At 40.4% G+C, this 26,383-nt stretch overlaps 1 protein-coding gene across 4 annotated transcripts in view; it reads left to right on the top strand.

Moving 5' to 3' along the window:
* hipk3b (homeodomain interacting protein kinase 3b) overlaps positions 1 to 26,383 on the top strand; it is a 40,010-nt gene extending 13,627 nt beyond the window's left edge. For 2 of the 4 annotated variants that reach the window (XM_086185406.1, XM_086185424.1), the window contains exons 3-16: positions 7,242 to 7,365; positions 14,774 to 14,893; positions 15,013 to 15,099; positions 15,585 to 15,769; positions 15,857 to 16,016; positions 17,365 to 17,488; positions 17,602 to 17,723; positions 17,871 to 17,998; positions 18,344 to 18,511; positions 18,606 to 18,944; positions 19,044 to 19,190; positions 19,297 to 19,547; positions 20,792 to 20,931; positions 21,489 to 26,383. In XM_086185406.1, coding sequence (XP_086041532.1) covers positions 7,242 to 7,365; positions 14,774 to 14,893; positions 15,013 to 15,099; positions 15,585 to 15,769; positions 15,857 to 16,016; positions 17,365 to 17,488; positions 17,602 to 17,723; positions 17,871 to 17,998; positions 18,344 to 18,511; positions 18,606 to 18,944; positions 19,044 to 19,190; positions 19,297 to 19,547; positions 20,792 to 20,931; positions 21,489 to 21,959 — 2,566 coding nt within the window. In that variant the 3' untranslated portion in view covers positions 21,960 to 26,383. Of the gene's footprint in view, positions 1 to 7,241; positions 7,366 to 14,773; positions 14,894 to 15,012; positions 15,100 to 15,584; positions 15,770 to 15,856; positions 16,017 to 17,364; positions 17,489 to 17,601; positions 17,724 to 17,870; positions 17,999 to 18,343; positions 18,512 to 18,605; positions 18,945 to 19,043; positions 19,191 to 19,296; positions 19,548 to 19,857; positions 19,910 to 20,791; positions 20,932 to 21,488 lie in introns of all 4 variants that reach the window. The other 2 variants (XM_086185432.1, XM_086185413.1) reach the window with 2 other exon arrangements.

Raw genomic sequence — 26,383 nt, 5'->3', positions numbered from 1 at the left:
GACCTCATCCTTTGCTGCTGTGCTGTGGGAAGACTGGAAAAAAGTATGTGTCAATGACAATTATTGCATTCTGGTTTCATCCCCCACATCCATCAAACTCTTCTATGAATGTGGTATTGTTGTAAATGCACTGTCTTAGGAAGTTGCTCAAAATAGATCTGTCGTACATTGCTGTTCTTCTGTGGCTGAGGAAGTGAACCGTGCAGCTGCTTCGGCTCTGTTTGTCAGTTCTGTCATCCTTGAGCGTCTGCGACCAGTGTGCATGCCATTTTTTTGTTGTTTGTGTATTTTGATACACCACTTTAGAGTGGCATACCGAAGAATAATAAAGTCTATTAGTGTAGAAAATAATAAAAGCAGTAATAGAGAAGCATATTCAGAGAAAGTCAAATTTGTATGTAACCTTTTCTGCACATGTTCATTGCCTGTGATTTACTTAGATTTGTGAGAAGATTGAAGGAAGGCAGGCAAACCTACTCTTTGGTAGGCATCCCACTCGTTCATTAGTTTAATGTATGAGTTGTTGTTGCAGATGTGAAAATACATGCCCATGCATGTGTCTAACAGTACACACAATTAAAAGTTGAGTAGTTATTTCAGTTTTGAAACCCAAAATTGGTATGGTTTCAATACGGAAAGAAAGAATAGCTCGTTTTTATTTTCGTTTTGTAGAATAGATGATGGACCCACCACTCAAGACTTTTCAGAGCCAATAAACCCCACTTAACATACTTTTCTTTTAACCGGAGGGGAACACTTTCATAGGCATTTATCTGAGAGCGAGTTTACACTGGTTTTAAGATGGGCTGAAATTTGTAAAGCTTGAACAGAATATTTGTATCTGGGATACTATGTGTTTGCCCCTGGAAATATTAAAGTGAACCCTATAGAAATGGAATACATTTTCAATATCGTCCAAACTTTCCCATCTATTGCTTTTATGTATACTGTTCCTAACATCTTGTGGCAGCCATATTGGGTTATTTGGCAGCATAGCTCCGGAGATAAAATGACCATGTAGCAATCAGAAGTTTACTGGTTTGAAGTGTCCTTGACCAAGACACTGAGCCCTAATTGCTGATGACCTTGCATGGAAGGCTCTGCCAAGTGTGCATGTGACAGGGAGGGTGGATGAATGAATAATGCTCAAAAGTGCTTTGAGTGCTGTTTAGGTAGAAAAGGACCATTTACGGATAAATGAAGCCCGTGTACCATTAATTCTTGCAAAATCTAAAACATGTCTGCTTTAACTTTACAATTTTTTATCTTTAAGTCAATTATTACGTTGGAGTCAGGGCACAAATTTTGTGTTCTGTGGCCACTGTATTGGATGATCAATTTTTACGAAATCTTTGATACGTCGATGGATTTTGTATGGTTTGACATTTTATTGTTTCACTGGCAAGGAAGGAGGTGGGTTTCAGTGAATACCCCGAGCGCTTGCAGGCAACTTGACGATGACCCGTGACTGATGTGATTTTCTTGTCAGTTCCAAAAACCAGACACTGACACTGTGCCTACTTTGCATTGTTTTTACTCCTTTGTACCCCCTCACAGACCAGGGTACGCAAAGCATGCTTTGAGGGAACAGCGTTGCTGAGGCTGAGAGTGAAGGCTTGCTTAAAATAGCTCATGGGATGCTGGCCAGTGTGCTTTGACTTCTATAGATGGTGAAGCACATATGCAGCCAGAATGAAACAGGGACAGCTTGAAATACTAGAGTGCTCTCGCTTTACTTAATCAAGGTCAGCCAGCTGTAACATCCCTTGATTTTTGCATTTTGTTTGGCGTCTGTGTTTGTCATGCTTCCTAGTTATCTGCAGTGACTGATGGAATTGTTGTATTTAGCAGACACTCAGAACATTAGTTCTGACAGAGAGACTAATCGCTTTAACAATATACAAGATTTTGGCCAGTGTGCTTTGGTAGTTTGCCAAATTGGTTTGCTGGCTCAGCACAGTTTGAGCTGTTTGAGCAGAACTCTGATTTTGCTCAAGGAAAGTGTAAAAGTGGGTAGTTAATTTTAAGAGCTTTCATTTTTGTAACCGTTGAATTTTGTCATAAACAATCCGGATATGCAACATGATTGTCTTATCACTTTTTTCCCCATTTTGGCATGGTTACTACGTAACATGTGCCTTGGCTTTCTTTTTTCAAGCCTACCTGAGTTTTTAGCTCAACAAACAATAAAAACATTATAGAAGGAAATGAAACGTGAGTTGAACAGTTTGTGGTTCCCGAGGGTCTGTTGGTCCTTATTGTTCTTTGAATTAGTAGCTTTGGGTTGAAATGTTCAATGACAAATTTAGGACTAATTACCTTGAAAATTAGATCATTTGTGACTGAGGCCATGCAGTTGGCAACCATAGATATGTTGTGACCACAGACACTGTGTTCTTATGCTATGATTAAGTTAAGATATGTAAACAATGTCTTTTTTCTAACCTCTGCTACGGAGGTAATGGGATCACCAGCATTGGCTTGACTGTTAGCAGAACTTGACTTGTGGATGTATTGTGTTGAATTTGGTAGGATTATAGAACTTGAGGAAGTATTGAATAGATCTGATGATGTCATGTCGCTTTAGCTGAGGGATGTGCTCTCTGAGTTAATATCAGTAATGGAAAGATTTAATGAAATTTGATGGAAAGATAAGTAATTTCACATAAAGGATAAGTAATTTACAAGCAACTTTTGGAGAGGATCTGGATCAAATAGGTATTCATATTTTCTGTATTCATGTAGCTTCATTGGTGGAAATATACTCTTTGATCGTTTATAAGGTTTATGAAATTGCTTCATGTATGTTTTTAATTAACCTTGTGGAAGTGCTCCTATCCTTTTCTCACTCCACAAACTGAAAATAGAAGATTGGTCCAACTGGGCAAAAACACTTCCTTCAAAATTGGCTCCATGTCAGCACATTAAGTGGTTTACACCTGTAAAACACATCTAAAGCCTTGTATCCTTAATCTAAGGCCTATGCAGATCAGAGTGCAAGTACAACCCCCGCCTTTGCTACACTGCCTCTGTGTTTCACTGAATAATGCACAATGCTCTGCGTGGAATAGAGCCAGTTCTTTGAAGAGATGTGCAGTAAGGCAAGATGCCGTTCTTCCATCATGGAGTCACCTTGTTGTCAGTTTGCCTTTGTGGAAGCTTATGCCAACTGCTTTGTCACCAAAAGAGTTTAGTTCTAAGAACAAGCTTACTGAAAAGCATGCAGTGGCAGTGTACCCCTCCCTATGTGTAGCCACCACCTTATTTGCTTTTCTCTGCATGAGCTGGTTGGATACCACAACCCCCCCCTCTGAGAGTGACGGTCAGGCTGGATCAGAGAACTATATCTGGAGTGTGAGGTAACTGCCTGATTCAAGACAGTCCCGAATACTGCGACAAGAATAGTTACACTATAATTGACACGGTTTAAGGAACTGTAGGGACTTGAAGTACGTTATGAGTACAGAAAAAAATCTTTTTTTGACTGGCTAAGCTCTTGAGTTGGAAGTGTTGAACTTTATATGTGAATGATTATTTTAAATTTTAATATTACCAAATGCACACTAGGATTACAGCTTATTGCTCTACTCATGCGTTATAAATGTTATCACTTTCCCCGCCCCCTTATCTGAATCAGGCTCTCACAGCAGAAGCTCAAACACTAAGTAAACAGACACCCTTGTCACGGACAACAGGGTGAATACCCATTTGTCTTTTTCTCCAAAGCAAAAAATCAATTCTCAAAAATGAAATTGTTTTTTATTTCTAATGGAATTTTAAATATCTAAGACAAATGCTAGCTAAATTAGATTAATGTGTTTGTTTATGTCCTGACAAAACAAGACTGTTAACTTTTGTTTTGGGAATGTTAGTTAGTTAGTTAGTAAGTTTTCGCCCCTGTGACTTTGTGTGAAATACAATGTAGGGAGTTGAAACTGCTCATGACACTCTGATATCTCATCTTTTCTTCATTTGATTTACATTTACCCTTTCCTGTTCAGTTCTATAGTTTCACTCTCTCACTTAGATGCAGGTGACTGGAAATTCTGAAAATCAAAAGATGGTTATTTCTTGTAATCTTATATTTTGATGACAATGATATAATAGGACTTTGTGACAATTTTCTTTCTCGAAGTGGCCATTAGCACCTCATATATATATATACATATATATATATATATATATATATATATGTATATATGTGTATATATATATATATATATATATATATACACACATATATATGTATATATATATATATATACACACATATATATGTATATATATATATATACACACACATATATATGTATATATATATATACACACATATATATGTATATATATACACATATATATATGTATATATATACATATATATACATATACATATATATATACACACACATATATATACATATACATATATATATATATATATACATATATATATATATATATACATATATATATATATATATATATATATATATATATATATATATATATATATATATATATATATACATACACACACACACACACACACACACACTGGCTTCTTTTTGATGTCTTTGGTATACTGATGCTCTGCTCTTACACCTGCTGGAGCCTGTGTCATTGGTTCTACTAGCAGCATGATGTTCGAGCAGTGGCTCTGTGAACAGTCCACAATGTAGCCAAAGTATTATTCTCATGCTTCTTATTATTCACAGGAACCTGTTCCCAACATACATTTGGAATCAGCCCATCACATTTACAAATTTTCTTCCATCGGGCTTGTCTGCTGCTGAGCAGTCAGGGGCCCCTCGGCTCGTATGTCATATCGTCAGGATGGAAAATAGATTTGGTTTCACGGGAGGGCTGTGAAACTTCAGTTGCATTCATTAGGACAGAGCTGCGAACCCCCTATTAATAAACAAATGAGCAAGAGCTAAACATAAAATGACTAATGAATATTGTATCCAGTGCTTTTCTTGAACTTGCTCTTCGTTATTGTTCTGAAGAGGAAACTATTTCAGGTTTATATTTATTATTACATACCTGTGAGATTTTGTAGATATGTTAAAGATGTTTCATATGCTGTAAGATATGAAATGGTGCACTCCCCCAGTCAGCCCCATCATGCTGGCATGTTGTATTTCACATGGATAAAAATACTCCTACCCTGACAAGGCCGTAATGTCTTTTCTTGATAAGGTCCCTTACTAGTTGGCTCATTTTGACTTTTCAAAATAGAAATAGAACAATTCCTGAAAGGATGTTATCTCATCATTTTAGCTCTTAAATTCAATGAACTATTTGGGTGACAACTTCAATAGCTGAAAAGGTCATGCTGCTATTGTAGGGTGCAGGGATTGGCATCCAGCAGGGGGTCAGTCAAGACTGTCAGTTTGTGGTCTCAAGATAGCCTGGAACCACTAGACCATTTCAGTGGTGGTCCCAGTGAAGTCTCGTGCCCTGAGGAATGCTAACGTGTCTATCTCCTCAGTCCTCTAATGAAAACGGTTTTCAGGGATTTCCCCCACCATTATTTTTCGTAAGAGTTACACAGTGTCCTTTTCACAGCAGATTAGCCAAATGAAAATAAAACCAACAACAACTTGAGTGAAGAAATGAAAAAGTAGAAAAGTGATATTTTTACCACCTGTTTTGTGTGTGGATATTGTCATTATAGTTGTGTAAAATCATGCTGTAGTGTATATCTTTTAATTTGTGAACACTGAATTTCCCCCAAACCAGACAATCACACCCCGCCACAACCCCATCACTTAAACGCTCCAGAATCCGAGGGAAAACCCTGTCCTCTTAAAATGACCATGCCCATGACTGAAATGGTTGGCATGTCTGGTTGATGTTATTTATTTATATATTTTTTGCTGCTGCTATGTTGCAGACTGCACCAGCTGTTTAGTGCATTTGTTTTCACCATGTGATAAAAATGGTCAAACTTATTTTAGCAGGGCTCAAGTTTGCTGTTGCCGTCTGCGTGTAGCTTTTCTCACTCACCGTGAGGCGCTATATGGCTCTAAATCATATCCAAGACCTGTTTAGGGGCCTGAGGTATTCAGAGGGACTTAGTTGCCATCCATCTTTATTCATTCACTAGTTTATTTTAAGCTTTAAGCTCAAAATTGTATTTTTTTCCTGAGCTTTAAGCTAAGGCCACTTTGAATTTTTCTTAATGTCCCACTTAAAATCTTTCATTCGATTCGAATCAACTAGATTTGCTCACATTTGGGATCTTTTATAGTGTGATTTTTGTTCTGGGTTATTTTGAACACCAGTGTCAACTAGGCATCATATTATTATTGATGTAAAATATCAACAAAATATTGAATTAGACAACCTGCCCCATTGCTTTATAATACCTGATGCAAGGAACCTAAAATGTCATCATTTTAGTCACCAATAGTGTTTTGTCCCTGATGGTAGATATTCTCCTTCTAAAGCAGCATCTTAAGTTGTCTAATGGATATGTCCTCTCGTGTTGTAGATATTTTTTGTGTCATTGATTTAATGTTGAGTATGGAGGCTACTCCATCACAGAAAGATGTGTGTCAGGGGAAACGAGGCCGGGCTAATTCATGCTGTCAGTGCACTGTCATACTGTAGTTTCGAGGCTTTGTGGTATGTCCTAAACACTGAGGTCTCGACAGTTGTCAGCATGTCTTGCCTATATTGGTGATGACAAGCCTGCGCCACCACTGGCGACTCTTGTGGCATTATAGTGCTATCGTGGATTACTTGAAGTAACAGTTAGCCTTCATGCACTCTATTTGTGAAGAAAAGTGTTTTACTATTAGGCCAGAGGAAGTGCAACAGCCTGTCAAAGGTCTGATCCCAGCCCGGTTGACCTGCTAACCCAGTGGCTCAGCCTTCTAACACTAAGTGCTCGAACAACATGGTGTTGCAAGTTAATTGGCACACAGACAAATCTGCTGTGTAAACTTATCTAACCAGCCGTCATTTGGGGATTCACTGCTAATTTAGTGCTAATAATTTCTGTTTATTTCCTCAAGACGACATTGGCCTAAAAAGCCAAAAAGCAGTTGTGAAGCAGTCATTTTTTAAATTCTTATTTGTGAAATTGTAATGATTGTTTCAGACATCTGTTTCCTTTAGTAAAGATGGCCCATAAAAGTCTTTGACAATTCTAATTATATGAGTTGTTCATTCCTTGTGTGTCACCTTCTATGTTCTATCTAATCTAATTGCTGTGTATTTTATGTGTTCCACAGGGCTCCAGAGATTATTTTGGGATTGCCGTTTTGTGAAGCCATAGACATGTGGTCCCTAGGCTGTGTGATTGCTGAACTTTTTCTGGGCTGGCCCCTATACCCTGGGGCCCTGGAGTATGACCAGGTAAACAAAAACAAAAAAAGTTCTCATCCCTCCTTTTTTGTTTTTCGTCTATGTTCCTTTTGCCGTGATTCCAAGTTTCCGTGTAATTCATTTTATTATGTGTTCCTACTTCTGCTTTTCATATCATGTCATGAACAGTTTTCTTCATTGCCCTTCCCTCAATTTAAGTTTAATCCTCCCTGGGTAGAGAAGGCACAATGTCACACTGCCTACATGTCCATCTGGGCGTCCCTCTATTCTGTTCTTTTGTCCTTATTTTAATAATCCCATGCAGCTAACACTCCAATTAAGACAGCCAGCCTCTGTGTGTCCAGTGTTTTTGATTTTGAGTTGGCATTCTACCCGGTCTCTCGGCTTCCCTTCAATTTACTGTCTAAGACATGGCTCCTGCTGCTGACAAATTGGTGCATTATTTAATGGTTTCTTAGTGGAATACGTATTCTGAGGATTGTGCAGCTGGTGTCTGTGAGAGTGAGCAGAAAAGGCTATTCTTGTGAACGATGGCTTATCTACCAGGAGCTGCTGGATGCCTGCCCCTCCCAGCAGACCCCCTGACAGTGTCATCCTTGGGACCAGACTGATCTGGGCTTATGCTGAGCGGCTTTCCCCTGCCCTGGAGCCCTATCTACTCAAAGCCTGCCAGCAAAGCCTCACTCAGATCCCATGGTGTCCCATGCAGCAACCCTGCTTTACATATTTCAGCTTCTCTGCACACCAACATATTTTTATGACCAAGCGCAATTTTTCACTCAACACTTCCACTGGAGATTATTTGATGAATCTGTTTTTGCAGAAATTAGACAACATGTCCCAAGGCTGCTTCCCAGATCGCTGGGGGGGCCTTCCCGGTTCAGTCAGGGACTTCTCAGAGCTGATGGAAAATCTCAGCTGGGATGATGAGGTCAAATAGAATAGAGTTTCCACTGAGTGTCATTATGTCCAATAGACTGTTTATCAGATCGCGATTAGAAAACAATTGGGTGTAAATGAGCAATCTAAATGCAGTTCAAATACAAAGTAGGTGCTGGGGCAGTGGCGTGTTTCGGTCATCGGGGGGGCTTGATTCCTAGGTACATCATGGACCTGAATGATTCGGCATCAATTCATACATTTCAAATATCAATGTTTTGAAACTTTCATAACGGGATGCGACAAACGAATGTAGCGCAACAACATGCAGCCAAACAGTTGTCAGGGTGCACTAAACTGAAGGGGCAGTAGTCTGGATGTGCTGTTGTGTGGTTCCAACTTCCCTTCCTCCACCAAGTCCACCAGTGTAGAGTGCCTTTGAAGTTGCTGATAACCTCGTTTGAATTTGATTGCGATACAACAAACACATGAACTCTTAAGCTTGGTTGGTGCCTGCCAGCTATTGGGGAGGTGAGCCAGCAGCTCACCTCGCTTCCAACATAGCAAAGGATGACATGAAACATGCATGATAGTTAATGAAGGATACATCAGGATGGCTTACCACGAGACACACCGAGCTGGAGAAAAGCACAGGGATAGAGAAAGTCTATTGCCGCTAAGCTTAAGAAGGCAGTACGTCTGAAATATGTGTAAATATCTGTGGGATTAGTGAGAAAAAGTCTGAAAATAAGGAGAGAGCCGAGTGCTTGTGCAGAATGAGTGCACGTTGAAACACGTGGTGGTTAATTCAGCTGCTCTAATGAAGAATGTAGCAAGACGGCTGAGGGCAGAAAAAATGATCAGTAACTCTGTGTACGCTGCATATGGGGCATTCAGGGAACATTGGTAAATTGTAATGTTTACTGAATACCAAGAGCCTTTGTGAAGCACTGAGAGGGCATCTGTAATTTGTGGCCTTGCCCTAGAATGACTTTATTCTAAGCCTGCTGTTGTTGTATTTTAAGTTGGCCTTGTTGCCTGTTCATATCAAAATAAGCTTTCTGTTGCTCCTGTTAAATCTGGTGCACGCATCTTTTTATTCAACAATAAAACAATGCTGTAAAGCCATGATTTATGAACTAACTTTCCAGTCGACACGTCACTTTAATTTGCTGTATTACTAAAAGTGATTAGGTCGAGGGACTCCCAACCTTCCTAGCTGCATTGGGATGCATATCCAATCATTTTACCATCGAGTCAAAGCCTCCTGAATCAAAATCAAATTGAATCATGAGATGCCTGAAGACTCAAATATGACAAGCAGCCTTATTTTTTAATGATTCTGAAAATTAGAAAGAATTGAATGCATTTCACAGAAAATTACATTAAGAAAACAGACACAGACTCCCGTTTGTCTACATTTTTGTGCACACTTGTGTACACACACGCATGCAGACACATGCACACATACGCATATAAGTCTACGCATTTTAATCAGCTAAGAGAAATGGGCGACTGAGTTAATGTCAGTAAACAGCGAGGCAGCTGGCTGCTGGTGTGAGGTGTCATCCAGGGGCCACAGGGTGATCTGGCCTGAGTTCCGGTGCCTCTGCCAGCCCCTCCGTCTCCCTCTTTTCTTCTTATCTTTCGGCATGGGGTCCTGTTCCATCCCACACAGCATATTGTATTTATAACTGTGTCGCTGCGTCTCTTTCTCACTTCTTGCTTTTTCCCTGGTCCTAACTCATCCTCATATCGCGCCACCTTTTCTTTCACCTCTTTGATGTCACAAACCCCATGATGTAGTCAGCATCTCACCATGAGTGGCTATAATTATCCCTAGTGCACTACTCTTGGAAATAAATCAGTTGTTGGTATTTTTGTCTTGTCCATCATTCTTTGAACCCGTGACTTTCTTCATCTTGTTTTTTCTGATGTACTATCTTCATGGTGTAGTGGCAAGGGTCAGTGTTTACCGTATAATTGCAGCCGCGATACTTGTCTTTTTTTTTTTTAACTTGAGGCTTAGTCTAGTTGGCAACCTGGAAGATCTGTAAGAATAAGAGGATGTAGGCGGTGTCTGTGGATTAAAAATAGATTGGGGGTTAGTGGGAATTTGTATTAGGGCTGTCCCGATGTCGGATTTTCCCCACACAATTATTGTAGCCCAAAAGAATCACAGGAGCGACAATGTTGTTTTGAACAGATTATAATATTATAAATTGATATAAATTGATAGCCATATTTGTAGCTCTGAGGCTCTAGAAGGATGTTCTCCATGGTAAAGACCTGGAAGACCTGGATTCTACTCCATATCACAGAGTAGAATGGAGTAGAATCTTTTTATGTTGGGTAGATACTTGATCTGAGTCCGTGATTACGTTATTCTGAACTGTAAAAAAACAAAATCATGACCAAAAAAAGATTAATTTCAATGCCATCTGGTCTGTCATAAAGAAAAGGTGGCTGCCTAGCCTTCCTGTCTGTTGCAGGCCCCGGCTTGCTAGCTACTTGTTTTGTGAAGCACTTGAGTATCACGACTGATGTCAGTGGCTTGTGAGATTTCTGCAGACACACGCCTTCCAGGAAAAGTAAGGGTTTTCCCGTCTCAAGAATTTTCCCACCCACGCATTGGCTGTGTTTTCATTTTGTGGCTGTAGCTGTTTACATGATGTTGCTAAACTGCAGCAGTCATGGAAGAGAACAAATGAAAAATTAGCCGTTATCTATGCAGAACATTTATTGGATTTGACACGTCATTGATGCTTGGATACATTGTGAATGCCATCATAGTTTGGGAGTCATAAACCTGGATGTGTTGGAAAACTGACTGAAGGACTGATGAGTTTCCAAAAGGGACAAATGAAAAATAAAACCATGGATTTAAAAGCAGATGGATGTCAACGTTCCTTAAGATTGGCAAGATGATCTCCACCAAGCCTGTTTGCTCTCTTGAAGAACAGGTGACATTACATTTATTGTGCATGCTGTTAAAAAACAGACGGATGCGTTACTTTTTCCTAACTTCATCTATAGCCTTCAAATGGAGACGCGCCACCTACACACAAAACGCCATTTGCGTTTCAGAAGCAGTCATCCAGCCAACAATTAAGCATCAAACTGGCCAGAGTGCAACATAAAGATCAAAAAAGATCAATAGGCTTCTAACACAAACATTGTCAGTGTCTGTAACACACTTTTCAGACGCAAAGCTCTTCATGTAAACAGCTGTAGGAAAACACACACGTTCAGATTTAGCACATCGCACAGTCTCCACTAGGGGGAGCTGTGTAAAGATAGCAGCTGTGCCGCTCATAATTAAAAAAGACGGAAATAGCAGCATTGGCGTAGACCTGTAAATAATGTACCCTCATACATGCAAATTAATATCTTCTGAAAACTGAAAGTTACTGTAAGCGTCATTTTTCATGTATGAACTAACATACAACTCTAAATAAAAGCTAAAGTTTCATCTCAATATAGCCATTTCTGTTTCTGATGTGTAGGTGTAGAAATAGGAGAATAAAGTAGCAGTTTGTACCCCTCAAAAACTGCTGTCGTGACCAAAGTTAGTTTTGATCTACTAAGCAGCTCTGGAAACGAATCTGTATCATAGATTGTTTGTGAACTGCACACGGTGTTGCGGGAGCTGCTGTCATGGAATGAATCTGGTGTTTAGAGTTCACTGTTCTGGTTGCAGGGAGGAGATGCTCATTCACACTGGACTAAAATTAACACAGGAATTCTGAGTTTTGTGAACTATTGTCGATCTGCCAGACCCAAACTTATCACTTGCAGCCCACCCTAACACTGAATCACATCAGAAAACCTCTCGAAGCTTGGATGAATATGGTCCATGCTCACAACATAGGTGGTCTCAGGCCCTGTTTTTTTTACACCTGTAAGCATCCCCCTTTTTGTTTACAGAAATTGATTGGAATTTCCTGACGCTTCACTTGTGGTGTTAAACTCTCTTTTTCTTCTGCCACCTGATAGCCACCACTTCATTTGAGCTCTTTCCACTCCAATGACAACAGTTTAGGTAGGTAGCTTATCAAAACAAGTAGCTTAATTTAATTCCCATGGCTGTGCTTCATTAGCTCTGATTAGTTAGAACCTGATTAAAGTTCTGGACCTGCACTTTGAAACTGCTGGCTCTGCAGCTCTACATTTAGATGATATTGGCTGGGCCTGATTTTTGGATACTTTTCAGCAATGACTCTGTGTCCTTGTCCCACTTTTGTACATATTTGTTTTTTAGGAATTTGGAATTTTCCACCCCCCTCCTTCCTCCAATGGAAAATTTAAAGAAAATGTTTATAGTTTAAGATAGGATGAAGCATATTATGTACATCATGAGGACAGGTGAGAGTGATGTGAAACTAGTACATTTATGTTTTACACTTACGACCTCTAGTACAGGGCAATGTGGCCTTGGTTACAATGGAATTATTGTAGTAGAATTCTGGCTTGTGTGGTCAGATTTGTATTATCAACTCTTGTATTCAGTCTGCGTGCTAAATGATGGATTCACAGGATGTTTTGAAGAAGCAGACAGAGCCACAGCTGTGTCTCTATGCTGTTCTTTATAATAACTCTACTCACGAGTCAGACAGAAACTGAACCTTCTGTACTGACATTAGTCAGCTGAGCTCAGCTCAATACGGACATTAAACTAGCTTCAACTCAGTCCAGACTGTGCTGGGTCAAGTGTACCCTGCTGGTGGTGATTACCAAACTCTGGTGGACCTGTTGTTTATCTGGCAGTGCCCCCTCCTCACTGGGACTGAGGACACTGTTTCTCCTCTTGTTGTAAAACTATATCCTGCAACTGTGAATGTACAACATCACGATTAATCAATAACTGTCACCTGAGCCAAAACCAATCCTGATGGAACTTGACTCTTGGTCAGTGTAGTTCTACAATGTGGGACTAGTGCCTTTGTGCTGGAGGTTCTCAAGCCACTTCAACACCGCTGAAGTTGTTCAGTTTTGGGGATTTTAAGATTCAGTACAATGAAAAATGTATCTAAAAATTGTTTGCATTTTTCAGTATAAGATATTAGTATAGAAATACCCAAAATGTTACAACTGTTATAAAAATAATGACCTTAATAAAGTCCTTCGATATCTATTCAATATGATATTCAGATAGACACTGTTACCTGATCCAGTTGCGCTGTCAGTGCCACCTGTTGTGGATTACAGTTTGGAAGCAGCAACATTTCTAGCTACTAGTCAGAGGCAGTTAACATAATAAAATCAGCTTGATGTCCATTGCTGTGTGTCTGTGAACAGATGTTCAAGGGCTAATAGATATCTGTTCCCTAAAGACAGAATTACTGTACTGAAAGGGATGAAACAGGCAGATGGAAAAGATCGACCTTACCTGTGCTGACACAGCGCTGTGTGACGAGATGGCTGGCTATATATTCAATGTGGTTGGCACTCACGTGGTGCCCGAGAAATCAAGAAAATGAGTTGTGCCTTGTGAATTTCAACAAAAGGCTGTTCCTCTGCTCTTCCTCTGTTATTTGCATGTGGGAAATGGCTATCAACATGTTGTTTATAGCCTCTAAATAATAGAGTGCACCACATATTCTTCCTAACATGAAATGTATTTGTACTTGAACGCACATGAACATAAAGATGTGGGAGGAACAGCTTCTCAACGCAGGAACTGGGACTAGCATGTAAACCCCCCAACATTCAGCTGTGCCATGAGAGACTGTACTGAAATAAATGACACATCTGAAGCTGAAAAGAGACATTCATGATGTTAGGATTCCAAAATCAATTTTTCTGACTGGATTAAACCATCATTGTACTGTGTCTTTAATCCTTCACTAAGCAGAGTAAGCAGCAGCATACATGATATATATCATAGGAAGATTTTTTTCCCAGTGTCTGAACAACTGATATGGCATAGCCCTCCCCTCCATCCTCCCAACACAGAACTCTTGGCTCTCTCTGGGCTTCTTAGCAACACTGAATCTCTAATGGTTGTTGTCTTCAACACTTAGGTGTGATTGACGTCAGCCAGGCTTCTCTGTGGTCTCCTCTCGTAAACCTGTGTGTCACACACATTTGCCCCACTCTTGACTGAAGAAGCATCGTTACCAAGTAAAGCATCTGGCATTCACAACTGAGGGAGCTTGTTACCGGAGTCTAACGTGCAAAGACCCTGACACCTGTCAGAGATCATAAACATAAGCCAGATATCAGCACCGGGTTATTTGGGTTTAGCCATTTCTTAGGAATGTGCCATTTTTAAGGTCTCACCACCAGCTGTACCTACTATGCGCAAACAAAACCCAATAACAAACTCACAGGGATTTTACAGAATGATGTCATTGTGGTTGACCTTGGAAATGATCAGAAGCAAAGAGAAGAGTGTCAGGACGTGTTGAATTTGGCTGGAGGGTGAACAAATAACCATTCTTGAAAACAGCATTTATCATTGAAATGAATGTTTTCAAGAAAGATAGGATTCAAGTATAAGGTGGTAATACTTGTTTTTTTCTCTTCCCCTCTCCCTTCTCTCTTTCTCTCTGAAAAGATTCGTTACATTTCCCAGACACAAGGTTTACCGGGAGAACATTTATTGAATGCAGGGACAAAGACAGCACGTTTTTTTTGCAGAGAATCTGACTCGCCTTATGCAGCATGGAGACTAAAGGTGAGGCGCATTGACACGCTTCAGATATGTCACATTTGTTTATTGCCATAGATTTAAAATAACAAAAGCCTGTTTTTCTTGAGGGAAACGTAGCCATAAAACCTTTTCTGCCTCTGCAGTCAACAGATGAGCATGAGACAGAGACGGGGATGAAATCAAAGGAAGCAAGGAAGTACATCTTCAGCTGTTTGGATGACATAGTGCACGTATGTTCAACTCTTCTGACCACAGTGTTCTTAATCAAACTTCAGAGGAAGTTCAACCTCAAATATGTAGAGGATGTTGGTCTTTACCAGAGGAAGTCTAAAGATCACAGAGCACACACACACACACACACGCATGCGCGCACTACTAGAAAAGAGGAAGTGTTTCTTGTCTTTTGGCTCCACTCATCCCTTTCTTTGGAAATGGGAAATTCCCTGGTGACTACCAATACTTGTCCAGGTCTAGTTTTTTATGTAAGTCAGAAAAATTCTTGCAAATTAAACGAAATAATTACATTCTTAAAAATTGGCCTAACATCCTGAGGAAATTGGTTTACTTATACTTTATAATTGCAGATTATAATTCATAGTTTAAAATGGATCCTATTACAATTGTTTCTGTTTATTTAGCACCATGTTCTTCTTAATGTTGTGTTTTGAACACTTTATTTTACAGTAGTACTTAACAGTTAATGTTTGTGTTGCAGGTGAACTTGGTGATGAACTTGGAAGGTAGTGACTTATTAGCAGAGAAGGCAGACCGTCGGGAGTTTGTGGGCCTGCTTAAGAAAATGTTGTTGATCGATGCAGAGGAGAGGATTGCCCCTGCTGAAGCTCTCAGCCACCCCTTTGTGACAATGCAGCACCTGCTGGACTTCCCCCATAGCAACCAGTAAGTCCACGTCTCACTGCTGCAGACACGAGTGCATGCAGTCTACTTAAACCATTTGACCTCTCCATGTCTGCCCTCTGCCTGTAGTGTGAAGTCATGTTTCCACATCATGGATGTTTGTTCGACTCGTGCCGGTGCTTATGAGGCAGTCAACAGAAATAAAGGCCCTTTTGTCAGACCGGGGACCACAACCACTGCTGCCTCTGTCAACCATCCGTTCAGCAAGATGACTGTTGTCCACACTCAAGTAGGTTAAAGGGGACATGTTTTCATCATGAGCTGCCATTTGCATTTGCGTGTTTTAGTACACTTGCACAAAGCAGTACTTTGGTAAGTGAATAAAACATTTGAAAACTAACAGGAAGCCTAACCTTCAGAAAATCTCAGGTGTTGGTACACGTTTTTGATATGCAACGTGTTGTGCCTTTATGAAGACTGATAGTGTTGATAATTTTCTTGCCTCCATTAACTTCATGTATGCTGACTTGCCCATCTCACTGCATTTCAGCCCTGCTGTCATGGCAACAAAATCGCGTCATGTTGCTGAGGTCATGGCAACCATGCAAATTAGTGTGGTTGCTGAGGATAAAAAAGTAGCTGACCCTTTTTCTGGCAGTGGATCTTTATAATGCCAAGCATTTCCAAATCATTTCAAAAGCTTCTTCATTGATTATTAGGGTACCTATAAATTGAAGTCATCATGAAAGTATATCAAATAACAAGATGACGTTTGTGTTTCATCAGTGCAATGCTGAAGCTGACATGGAGGCTCTCACACTCCTTCCCTCTATTAAGTTTTGAAAGATGAAATGGGTTATAGTTGCATGCCTTCCACATATCCTGTATTTCTAAGTTTTTGTAGCGCAATGAAGAGCATTATAACCCCCCCTGAGCTAGTCAGTACATTAGTAGTAATTGAGTAGCTGTAACAGAACACTATGCGCCTAGTGCTCGGTATAGTCTAAATGTGATTAGAGTCCGGTATGAGAGCAATGTGAGTAGCAATGCACGTGCTTGACTCGTGTGTATCCTAGAGGCCTGTTTCAAAGACTGACGTAGTTCAATAGCATCTTAGTTATATGGAGTTTTACAAAAAAATAGATCCTACGTATACCTCACAATCCCTGCCCAGATTTGTTCATGCACTTTTGGGATCTTAATATTTGAGTTTTAACATTCACATAGATGTAATGTAGATAAAGTTTCAGTCCCTTTCAGGACTATTTGTATGGTGACTCCATTTTTCCAGAGATTTGGACTTTGATTACTTTTTGATCATATACCCTAGATGTCACTCCTACTGAAGCAGACCAACCATCTTTACTGGTTACCATAGTAATCAACCACAGTTGAGCCAGACATTTGTTCTGCTTCAAGTCAAACTGACAAACCCATTAATTTCCTAGTGTGAGTGTCTTGACTCTGTGTGACTAAACCTCAGAATGCTCTTGACACAGATGTTGCCATCTGCTGGCTTTTACATGATATTGTTTGTTTTCTATCTAGTCCAGTCAAATTTATATGTGCGCGTATGTGTATATGTGAATATATATGTATGGCATATATGTATAAATTTGTTTTCCTTTTTTTTTTAGGCATTAGCCCCATCAGCCCCCTCAGTGATGCACCCTGGGATACCATTGCAAACAGGCAGTGGACAGTTTGGAGGCAACGATTCCTTTCAGCAGGCACTCATTTTATGTCCCCCAACCATTCAAGGTAGATGAAGTGAATCTTCATATTTATTTTTCCATCTATGACTTCGTGTTTGACTTGCTTACCATTCGCTCTGATAGTCAGACCTAATATTTTCATGTCCTCTGTTTGTGCAGGAATACCCACAAACACAGCTAAACCCGCTGGCTACTCTGTCCGAATGGAGGCATCCGTGCCTCTGGTCACTCAAGCACCCCCAATCCAACCCATCCAGATACGACCAGGAGTCATCACACAGGTAATGGGGTCACATGGATATGAATAACGCCAACTGACACAAAGACAATCTAATGTTTGTTAATTTGGATGAAATTGAATGACATTGAAAAGTGGTGCACAAGCTGATGAGGGAGAAACAAATAGATAAAGCTACTCCTCTCTTCAGCAGGCCTGGTCTAACCGAGCCCAGCAAATCTTGGTGCCCACTTGGCAGCAGGTGACATCAGTGCCCCCTCCACCAACCACTTTGGCGTCTGACACTGTGGCGGGTTCACAGAGATTAGGCGACTGGGGGTAAGCAATCTGTTTTCCTGTTTCAGGTTAAAGCACAAGATCAGAGAAACAAGAGCCATATTATAAAATGATTTTTTTCTTGAATATACAGTTTTATAGTTTTGTATTTTGATATAGTATCATATGCATTATGCAGTGTAAAACAATACTTAGTTGGGCATTACTTTATCCAGCTGCTATGCACACCCATGGGAATAGTTGTAGTGCTCTGATTCAGAAAGCTTGATCCCTTGAATATTAATGATGTGTGAGTCATACACACCCTTTGGGACTGAGACCATTTTTGCCTGTAATGGTGCTAAAGGCTTTTGGCTCAATTTGCGATGTTCTGTTTTCTTAATGCAGGAAAGTGCGTCCCCATGGTAACCATTACAGCTCCATGATTGCCCACCCTCAGCCATTTTTAACCAACCAAATGACCATGCCCACCCACCAGCCCATAAACATAGGCATTGCACATGTGGTGTGGCCACAGCCAGCTGCTAGCAAGAGAGCTAAGCCTTGTACAAACAGGTATGGTTGGTCTTTGTGTGCCCTGTGATACTAAAATGTATATACATACTTGAAAGTGTTTCTCCTTGCTAAATGTGACATTTGTCTTCCATAGGGGCAGCAACTTTTCCCAAAACACAAACATCCAAAATTTAGCATGCCAGTCCCCAAAGATGGCTGATACAGCAAAGAATGTGGAAGAAGTAGAGGAGGAAGAGGCCAGATGCCCAGAAGAGGGGCATGCTGTTGTCCAGAAGCAAGGAACAGAGCAGGTGGAGGAGGATGATGACGATGATGAGAACTGCTGTAAAGTAGAGCCAGACTGTGAGGAGCTTTCGGTTTCTCAAGAGCAGCGGCATGCCATGGTGATCTCTGAAATAACTAGTCCGTCTGTCAGCGTCATCAGTATCAGCAGTGACGAGGAGGAGAGCGCACAAAGACACTCTATGGGGGAGTGAGTAAAAACCATCAGGTTCCTTCTAAAAGTAGTTGTAGCTTAATTGTAAACATCCCTCTAATCGGTTCTCTTTTGTTTGTCTCTTTCTGCACACAGGTGTAAGGGCAGTGCAGAGTGTGAGGCCTGTCAGAGCACAGTTAGTATGGAGAGAGTCTGTTCCCTCAGTAGTCCAGACAGCACACTCAGCACCAGTTCCTCAGCTTCAGCTCAGTCCAGCACGTCACCCTGCAAACACCCCAACAGGTATGGTTACGACCGACGACCCAAGCAAAGTTAGTGCTGTTTTGGTTAGCATTAGTGGACTTTACAGAGCGAGTGATGTCTTACTCACCGGTTGCTCTTTTTGTAGTATGTCAGATGACGAACAGGAGAGTGGTTGTGACACAGTGGACAGCTCGCCTGCCTCAGATGGCCGTAGCAACAGTCCCTTCACAGGGCACCGCTATATCACAAACAGCAATCAGAATTGTGAGCCCCGTGTTGCATGTGTTGCCCCGGAGACCGAGCCCAGCAAGCCAACAGTGCGTACTGTTGCAGTACCTCCAATGAGGGTGCAAAACAACAACAATGCTGCTATCAGTGACACAGCTGGCAACACAGGTAAGACTGAACACAAGTAGGACATCTAACAACACACATCACAACATCAGTGAATTCCATCAAGGCCTGACTTTGAGTTGACATGGATATAAAGTGCCAAGCATGTAAAGTGTATAGGAATTGCTAAAAGTGATGATCCAGGTTTTGTCTAATCCTAATTTACTGCTTTGAAGCCAGATGACAGGACAGCTTTTCTCCTGCACACGTATGTCGGAGCTAACGTCTGATTGCGTTATCAATGCAGAAGACTGCATGAGTAGGTCATGCTAGCTCAAAGATCCAGTCACCACTGCTGCTGTCTGCTCCACAGGTCACATGATCTGGGATTACGCTGTTTTAGTAGGCCACAGAGGTTCTCACAGGTGATTATGGGTGACCTGCCCTGGCGTATTGGCTTTAATCTGCGGAATGGATATTTGTTTGCTGTCAATACTCTGGCTCTAGACTCCCTCTGAGAGCCCCTTCACCTCTCTGTGTGGATGTTCTGTTCATAAAGCATAAAGCTACATGTGGCATGTGTAATTACCCCCCAAAATGTTTTAATGTCCTGGATGAAATATTCAAAACATGGCTGCTATCAGAGAATTCCCCTTTCTCATCAATGCATGTTTGAATGTTTATTTCAGGTATTAAAAAGGTTACACATGCCCTAAGTAGGGTTTATAACAGCTGTGGCCAGTGGGACAATAATGTCTCTGTCACTCACACGGTTCATTAAAAAGCCTCCTTTTTATGCCATTTAAATAGGTGGGTTTAACTTTGCATCCTTTAAAGAAAAATCTGAATCCTATCACCTTTCATGTCTCCCTCCCTGACGATCAAACCTGCAACCACAGCCCCACATAAAAGGGCACAGCTTGCTATTCCAGTGCTACCAGGTGTATTTATAGCGGATGATGTGACCTCACTATAAGCTCTATGAACAAGCTTACTTACCAACTCCTGTCAGATCCCCCAAACACATCTATTTATAATTGTCTAGATCATATTCCGAGGACAGATGCCGCTATGTTTAAAGATCTGGAACCGATCAAACACAGCTGAAATGACAATTGACAAAGCCTCCTGCCACAAATGTTTTTTTTTTCTGTTATTTAGATTAAGCCATGTTTGTTGTTGACTGTTTCCTCTCACTGGAGTTTCTATTTACATTGATACAGGTACAACATTATATCACACACATTAACATGCCCTCTTTCTTCGGTTCTCGCTTTTATTTCTCTTTACATGGCGTCATTTATCAGTCTTGGAGTCTTTGTGCCAGTCCAGAGGGCGAGGCATTTCTGGGCGACAACATCATCACTCCACTCCCCTCCTCAACCGCCCGCAGAAGATCACCCCCGCATTCCAGCCCCAGCAACAGCAGCCCATAGGCTTCGGGCAGGTGGGAACGTGTAGCCACATACATCGTCAGTTAAACAGTCACACTCTCATGAATAGCCAGTAAACACTGCGAGTAAACAAGTTGTTGACAGATGTTGGCTGCTTTGATGACATTGATCAAATTTAACGTGAGTATTTGTGACTATTAATAGAATGCTGGTACTCCTCTGACACTGCTTGTGTGAAGGAAGTCCTGGTTTAAAAGCCCATGTATCTTTGCAATTTTCCCTTTTTTTTGGAAAGTAAATCAGTCAAGCTGTTGGCAGCCTCTACCAGAAAGTCCAATCTTCCATATTGTTGGAATGGTTTGTGTCCACTGTCTGTTTAGGTGACACATCTCTTTTTCTGTAGCAGTGCAGCAACAATACTGCATTTAGTTATTGCAACTAGCAAATCTAAATTTGCTGTACTGTACTGTAAAAAGGCTCACTGTAATGCTGTTGAGGCATCAGTGTAATGTTACACATGCAGACAAAGATGAAGTGACTGACAGGGAAACAGCAGCATCTAGTGGCTGATTAAGACTGAGTGATCCGACATTCTTCTCGTCTCCTCCAGGTCCAACATTTCAGTTCCTGCCATCAGGAGTGGAACGGCAATTTTTCCCACCGCAGACCGCAGGCTTATATCCCTCCCACCATGCATGGGCACACATTCACACTGTCCCACAGCAGCCCAAACCACTCTGCGGGCCCCCACCCCCACCTTGGGGGCCATCCACACTCCCAACCCACCTTACTGTCCTATCCCCCGTCTGGTCCTCTGGTCACAGCTGCACCCGTTGCCCACCTTCTGGCTTCTCCTGGTGCGTCGCGTCCCGTCCTTCAGCCCACCTACAGCATCTCCCACCCGGCAGGCATCGTACATCAGGTTACAGTGGGCATCAACCCCCGGCTCTTGCCCTCCCCCACCTTGCACCCTCAAGGCCAATTCAAGCCCCTCTTTCCCCCGCATTCCTACATTGCCTCGCCCGCCTACGCCAGTTTCCCTCTCAGCCCCACCAAAATAAACCAGTACCCCTACATCTGATCATGGGTGCCCAGGTACACGCCTCACTACCCGAGGGCTAAGTGAGCAGGGTGAATTCTATACTAAACCACAAACAACATGGTTTTCATGTTCAAAACCATGGCACAACCACAGAGAAAGCAAGCTATTTTTTGAATCATGTAGACTTGGGTGTAATTGAACTTCAAGCTTTAACAAAAAAAAAACAACAAAAAAAAAAGAGTTCCAATGGTGGAGATGATTTGGGCAAAATTAAGAAGGAAATAATGTATGAATGGTTGAATGAATGAGTAGTTAAACTCACACTTAATGTGTTTTGCACATTTGATATATCTTTGCATTGGATCTTCTACGAATACTCCTCAAAACAGGTAAATAATTGGGGTGGTGTTGAATAGTTAGACTTTGCACCCCTGATCCCAGCTATTTTTCTATATTGCCTTCTTACATGTGCAAGACACATCCATATTTGTAAAGCCATCCCAGTCTTTAGCTCTAGAATGACAGATGCACATATTGTCTACAGTGTACGTCGTACCGCGTTTGAAGTATTTGTACCTTTTCGGTGTCTTTTGGTGTTAGCAATGTCAAGTCAATTAACCGATCTAAATAGGGTTGTTCCTCACGCTGCATGTGGTCTTGCATGAGCAAAAATGTAAACGGAAAGATGCATAGACGTTGCTCTTATTGTTTGTGTCACAAGACTCGCTGCATTGTATAACTGTCCCCAGCCATAGTGCCTTACATATTTGAGGTTGTTAATGTTACTACTTATATATGACTATATACATGGATATTAATGTACTGGACTGCAGCACTTGAAATTCCAATCAGTCGATGCATCCTATGTGTGAGTATATATATGCACACGTGTATATGTCCATGCATAGCCTGCATGGATGTGATGTATCGCGGATAGCGGTGCTTATATTTTGGAGTCAGTGTATATTTTAGTGTGTAGTGAGTTACTTTTCTGTTCTCTCGAGAAGAACAGCATGCTTTGCTGTTGCGAATGCTTGCTGTTTCATTAAAAATGTCCGTTTCTTTTTTTTCCTTTTCAGTTTTTCCCTTTCCGAATGAACTAGTGTACAAAGTGCAAGTACTGAGTATTGCTTAATATTTGATAATCACTTTCTATTTAGTGAAACTCTTATTACTAACAGTATTTGTACTGTTTGATGAAACTGCAATACAATCTAAATAGTCGTTGATAATTTTTTTGTTTTCCCGTCTTTGTATTTTCATTTTGAGTGTTTTTCATTTTGTTTCTTAGCTGTTTAGAAGTGTGGTGGGCATGGCTTTGATTAGGTAAAGAAAAAAATGCAAATTAATTCACGGTATGGAATTTTCTAAGCCTGAGCAAACCATGCAGTATTCGATATACACACATATATGGACATATATTATAGAGCTAGACTATTTAGTACCGATGCTTGATAAGGTGTGAGTTAATTGTGTGCAATTCTCTCATTTATGCATGTGCGACAAAGTTAACTTTTTCCCTTTACATTATACCATTTGTTAAAGGCTTAAGGCTTACCGGTGTCAACTGCTTATTTTATACATTCCGTCAGGGAGGATATTTACATATATGTATAGATATATACAGTGGTAGCACCGGTATATATCAGTATACACATATATGCAGATATGCTGTGTGTGTGCATTTTTTTTTCTGTTCATTTTTAGTCGTGTGTGTGTGTGTGTGTATTTTTGTCTTTTAGTTTCAAATGAAGTTGCTTGAGCAGCACCAAAGACTGTAATTCATTTCCTGAGCAAGGTAGCTATTCTGTTCGCGTAGACCTCAGTTATACTGTAGAATGGGGTTAAATTTAAAACCAACAAAAAAAGAAAATCTATTTAAAAAAACGGCCGAGGTTTTGTCTAGCTTATTGGGCAATTAATAAGTCGTATCATTTCTTTCTTGAATGTATCATAGATAAGCTGCTAAATGATTGCCACTTCGATAGCTGTGAAATTAGGTGATTTCTCTGAGTTAAAATCTAGCGTTGCTATTTTTGTGTAGGTCCCTAATTATCTAAAAATAGAAGTGGTTCTGATTTTTGTGTTCATATTTGGAGTGTCATTGTAACTACTGTATTGCTGATAATGAGCATTAGTTGCATTTGTTGTTTCTCGGGGTGTGTGTTTTTTGCATCAGTATTTTCTCCTTTTTAACCTTTCGGACTCATCACTGCGTATAAATGATGTATCGATGTAACTTAATTTTTGTATGTTTTCATATTGACGTTTTGTACACATTTAAAACTGTAGCTTGCAGGATTGATTTAACTATTGCATTGTACGTATATGGTTTACCACCAGTACTCTGTTGTGTGTTACAGGAGCACCATGAAATGCCAGAGGGGAAAAAAAACAAAAACAAAAAAACAATCATTGTGTACATTGCAGTGCTTCTGTAAAGTTTCCACCACTCACACACACACACTCGCCACATAGCGCTCATACGGATCGTCGTGTAAGGGTTTTGGCTGATTAGACTATATGTCCAAAAAAAAAAAAAAAATTAAGCCCAATGCTTTTTCCTACAAAAATAATATTTTACAACACGTTTTAATGTAAAATTGATTTGATTGAGTATTTATTGCGACGTTTTTCTTTTTATCTGTTCAATGTTATAACTGGTTGGAATATCAGTTTTATTAGTATATTCTGAACTGCCTTGTGTTGGAAATCGCTCCCCCCTTTATGAGTGTCTCATATTATGATGTTTTTAATTCAAAACGGGCCATTGTTATGCGTTCCTTACTGAAATTGAGACAGTGTGAGCAGCACTGTGAATGTGCCTTGAGATTCAGACAGTGAGAATTCAAAGAGGAAGGCATTGAACCCAACAGTAGTCCGATACCATGTTGACATGTCTTTAAATGGCCACCTGACCAGGAAATAAAGAAATAGGGCTTCTTCAGTGTCATGGCAGTCACTCGTACTCCTCTGATCAGCTCGTAGGAACGACAGAGGAATGTATACGGCGGTGGATTCCTGTTTCACACAGCCGCTGCCAAAGCCTCTCCGTGATACCATCGTAAAAACACTCGGATATGACACTCAACAATCTTTAGTCACTCTGGCTGATCAGCAAATGCAATACTTAACATTGTGCGGTCATTGCACCACCAAGTGTTCTTAGATAATCTCCACGCTTCATATTACCGTGCACATCCACCTCCGTTGCTTCACTGTCTGCCTAGACGCTGTCTGCTCAGAGCGGCTCTTCATCATTCGGTGTGGGAGTTCTGCACTGGCAGCAACCCGAGCACATTAACAACACTGGCTTTTGAAACTCTCCACCAGTAGTCTTTCCACTTTATGTCAAGGAGGTTATTGTGGTTTCTCTGCACACCTGGTCGCGACGAGTGCAATACGCCTCATTTAGACACTGACATTATGTTCTAGAGAGCTTTTTTTTTTTTTTCTTTTTTGGATTGTTTTCTTTTTCTTACCTGGATGCTTTACTGATCATATTCAAGTATCATTTTGGGAAAGAAAGCTTACGACAACAAGGCATGAACTTGGAAGATTAGTGCTTGAAATAGTTCGCCAATAATAAGCATGTGAAATGTAATCTGTGTTTTGATTCCTCCAAAGGTATTCACCAGCAATGCGCCTGCATTAACTCTCCCATAATTGTTTAGGAAAAGAATGGATGCAAGAGGAGAGCAAACTTACAACTGTTTTTAATTTTCCAAGATTGATACCATGGGTTTATGGATTTTTTTTTTCGATTTTCTTTCTCTTTCTTTCTTTTATTTTTTTTTTTTGAGGAGTCGTGTAACATTTAACAGATAAAACAGCCGTTTGTAAAATTACTATTATTAAAGTAATGACTTTGATATCAGCAACAAATCCTCTGCTGTGGTATTATCCTTTAGAGACGTTACTTCAGGGTCTGTATTAGTCTAAATGTGCTACTGTGTTACTGTTTGATTTGATGAGTTTTTTTGTTGTTTGTTTGTTTTTGTTTTTTTTTTTGCTCAAGCTCTTATTTTCAGTTTCTGGCTGTCTTTTTCTGATTCAGAGTTAATTCACGCTGCAAGTTATGGAATCATCTGTTTAGATTGCTCATCAAATAGACTTGATTATGAAATCGGAACTATTACTGTTTTGAGTATTTTTTTGTGGCTTTTGTTTTTTTTGTTTTCATTTGCTTTTTTAATTTTGTGCTACACTAGTTTGCCATGTAGCAATTGCACTGTGCAATATTTACAGTATGAGGACTGGGAAAACTAACTATGGATGTGATGTCTCTTTACAGTTTGCGATAGTGTTTCCTCTCTAGTTCTCAGTGATTTAGGTGTGACCAAGCCTTCTCTACTTTGTCACATTAAGCGGGTTTTCCAGGTGACTCTTTTGGTGAGTGTCAAAATAAGACTTTATGGTGTATTATTGTTAAGATTCACTTTGAATTAAAAAAAAAAATCTAT

This window comes from Aulostomus chinensis, chromosome 2 (genome assembly GCF_037954235.1).
Source record: "Aulostomus chinensis isolate RoL2024-O1b breed Wild chromosome 2, RoL_Achi_v1.0, whole genome shotgun sequence".
Classification (NCBI taxonomy): Eukaryota; Metazoa; Chordata; class Actinopteri; order Syngnathiformes; family Aulostomidae; genus Aulostomus; species Aulostomus chinensis.
Note: the sequence above shows the minus strand (reverse complement) of the source record. Positions and strands in the feature narration are given on the sequence as shown.